The sequence below is a fragment of the Penaeus japonicus genome, unplaced genomic scaffold (assembly GCF_977035675.1).
Source record: "Penaeus japonicus unplaced genomic scaffold, GWHDUDI00000001_assembly GWHDUDI00000032, whole genome shotgun sequence".
In the NCBI taxonomy this organism is placed as follows: Eukaryota; Metazoa; Arthropoda; class Malacostraca; order Decapoda; family Penaeidae; genus Penaeus; species Penaeus japonicus.
In genome coordinates this window covers 27,969,450-27,971,949 of record NW_028234434.1, presented here as the reverse complement: position 1 = coordinate 27,971,949, position 2,500 = coordinate 27,969,450, and the positions used below count along the sequence as shown (strand labels likewise).

The 2,500-nt window shown below is 44.3% G+C and overlaps 1 protein-coding gene across 1 annotated transcript in view; it reads left to right on the top strand.

Moving 5' to 3' along the window:
• Window positions 1-2,500, top strand: part of LOC122245328 (uncharacterized) — a 12,471-nt gene that overhangs the window by 9,726 nt on the left and 245 nt on the right. Inside the window, exon 2 of the mRNA XM_086556563.1 lies at window positions 832-2,500. This exon is cut by the window's right edge and continues 245 nt beyond it. Within this exon, the coding sequence (XP_086412689.1) occupies window positions 832-903 (72 nt within the window). The 3' untranslated portion in view covers window positions 904-2,500. The remainder of the gene's footprint in view (window positions 1-831) is intronic.

The window sequence follows — 2,500 nt, the reverse complement described above, 5'->3', positions numbered from 1 at the left end:
TATATATATATATATATATAAATATATAGATAGTAGATATAGATAGATAGATAGATATTTAGATACAGACAGACAGAAGGCTCGTACTCCAACTCTCCTTCCCTCCCTCCCATAACTAAATCCTTACCTTCACCTACCCCTTCCCCTCCCCTTCCTCGTCCCCCTCCTTCCCCCACCCCCTCACCCCCCACCCCCCACCCCTAAAACCTGCCACATAGTCCTTTAGCAACATATGTCACGAGGCAACGATCTCATGACAACATGGCAACATTCCTATGACCATTTGGTGTCATGTCGCCATAAATCCCTTCCGGCATGACATATCAGACACCCGTTTTCCTCTATGGCAAAAGAGTCATATGGCAACCCTTTTCGCCATGATGTTCGTGGTTTAATGATAGGATCTGACTTGCATTGTGTCAATTCTCATTAGTATTATCACGTCATATCATTTCTAACACACAGGTATCATGATCAGATCTATGGTGCTACAACATGATAAACATAATGCCACATGATGCCGTGGTTGTCGGTTGAAGTATGTTGTTTATGTTAGAGGATTGAGTCCTTTTTTTTTTTTTTTTTTCTTTTTTTTTAGGACACCATATTACCTTCAGAATACCATGACACCATGTTTTGTTTCGGTTTTGTTTTTGTTTTATCTTTTCTTTTCTTTTTCTTTAACCAAATATCAAAGTCCTATCAGATCATTTTTATTCTTATTATTATGATGCTCTCCCAAAAGAAAGAAAATGATGTCACCCCATTTTCTTTCCATATAATCAAACGACAAAGTGAAGTAACCATCTCTTTTTTTCCTCTGCCTTACAGATGCGCCGTGACGTCACCAAGACCACCAGCAGAGTTGCCACAATCAGTCACACCCTCCCTGGCAGCACGTGAACCCCCCCCCCCCTCCCCTCGTCCCTTCCTTTCAACCCGAATCCAAAATGATTCCTTCCACCTTTGCCTCGCCTTCATCAACTCCCCCCCCCCCCTTCAAATAGATAAATAAATAGATAAATAGATAAATAGATAAATAAAAAGCTCCTTCGAATGATATGGATTCATTTGCTTGAGACAAAAGAAAAAAAAATAATTCTTAAGATCCATCGGTTAATTCGAAGGAGTTTTATCCCTATGATGAAGGAGAGTTTGCAAAGAGGTATTTTTTTATATATATCCCCTCCCTCTTTTATCGAGAATCGTTATCCTTCTTGATTCTCTTAAAAAAAAGGGTCCTAAAAAGTGGCCCAGCCTGACGCCAGAGAAGACAAGACTCCGTCGCTCGGAAATTCCAAGAGATTTTCCCGGACTGTCTTCGCACATTCGTCTAAGTTTCCTCTCGCGGATCATCCGAGCCCTTGAATCCAGAATCCAGCTGTGACCTCTCGACGAAAAAGAGACTAAAAGCACTACGAGAAGGAAAAAAAAGAGAGAAAAAAAGAAGAGAACACAGCTGTAACCAAAAGCCTTCGTGACGGAAATGCGCGCGTGGGCGGTGGCTAAGTCGACGCTGTGAACAAGAGGTGATAGATAGTCAAGGTGTTGAGGGTCTGTGTGCTTGTGGGCCCTCCTGTGTGCTTGAGGGTCCCAGTGCTTGAGGATCCCCTGTGTTTGAGGGCCCCCGTGCCTGATAGTCCCAGTGCTTTTGAGTCCCCAGTGCTTGAGGGCCCCCCAGTGCAGCATGAACTCTCACGCACCTCCGTTTTGTGTATGTTATGTGCTATTGTTGTAGCACATGTATGCATCTTGTGTATTATTATTATACTTATTTTATCTCCTTTATATATATATATATATGAATTGTATCGACGTCCTGATTATGATCTTCCTAAAGACGCATTTTTTCCCGTCAAAAGATCCAGTTTGAAAATGCACATTCCTGTTTATGTCTATTAGTGTGTAGGAACCAGTCGAAATATATGGTTGATATTTGATACTATGTGTGTGTGTATGTGTGTGTGTATATGGGTGTGCGCGTGTGTGTGTGTGTGTGTGTGTGTGTGTGTGTGTGTGTGTGTAAATACATATAATCCTAGCGAAGGATAATTCAAGATCCAGGTGCATCGTGCAGTGTTTCCTCGCCCACCACAAGGAGTCCTTCCTGACTGTTCCTTGCTGCCCTCCCGGCAGATGGCAGACGGAAGGACTGCGCGGTCAGACAGTTGGTGGTTGGGAAGGTCCAGGTCAGTGGTGAAAAAGAGAGAGAGAGAGAGAGGGAAAGGGAGAGGGAGAGAGAGAGAGAAGGAGGGAGAGAGAGCGAGAGAGAGAGAGGAGAGAGAGGGGTGGGGGAGAGCGAGAGAGAGAGAGAGGGGGGGGAAGGGAGAGAGAGAGAGGGAGAGCGAGAGAGAAAGAGAGCGAGCGAGAGAGAGAAAGAGTATTGCCGCCTGACCTGCGCCTCCGAGGCTAATGACACAGTCCTGCGGGTGTTCGACATTTACACAAGAAAATATATGATAATATCTCTCGCACCACGAACGGGTCTCACACAGAAATC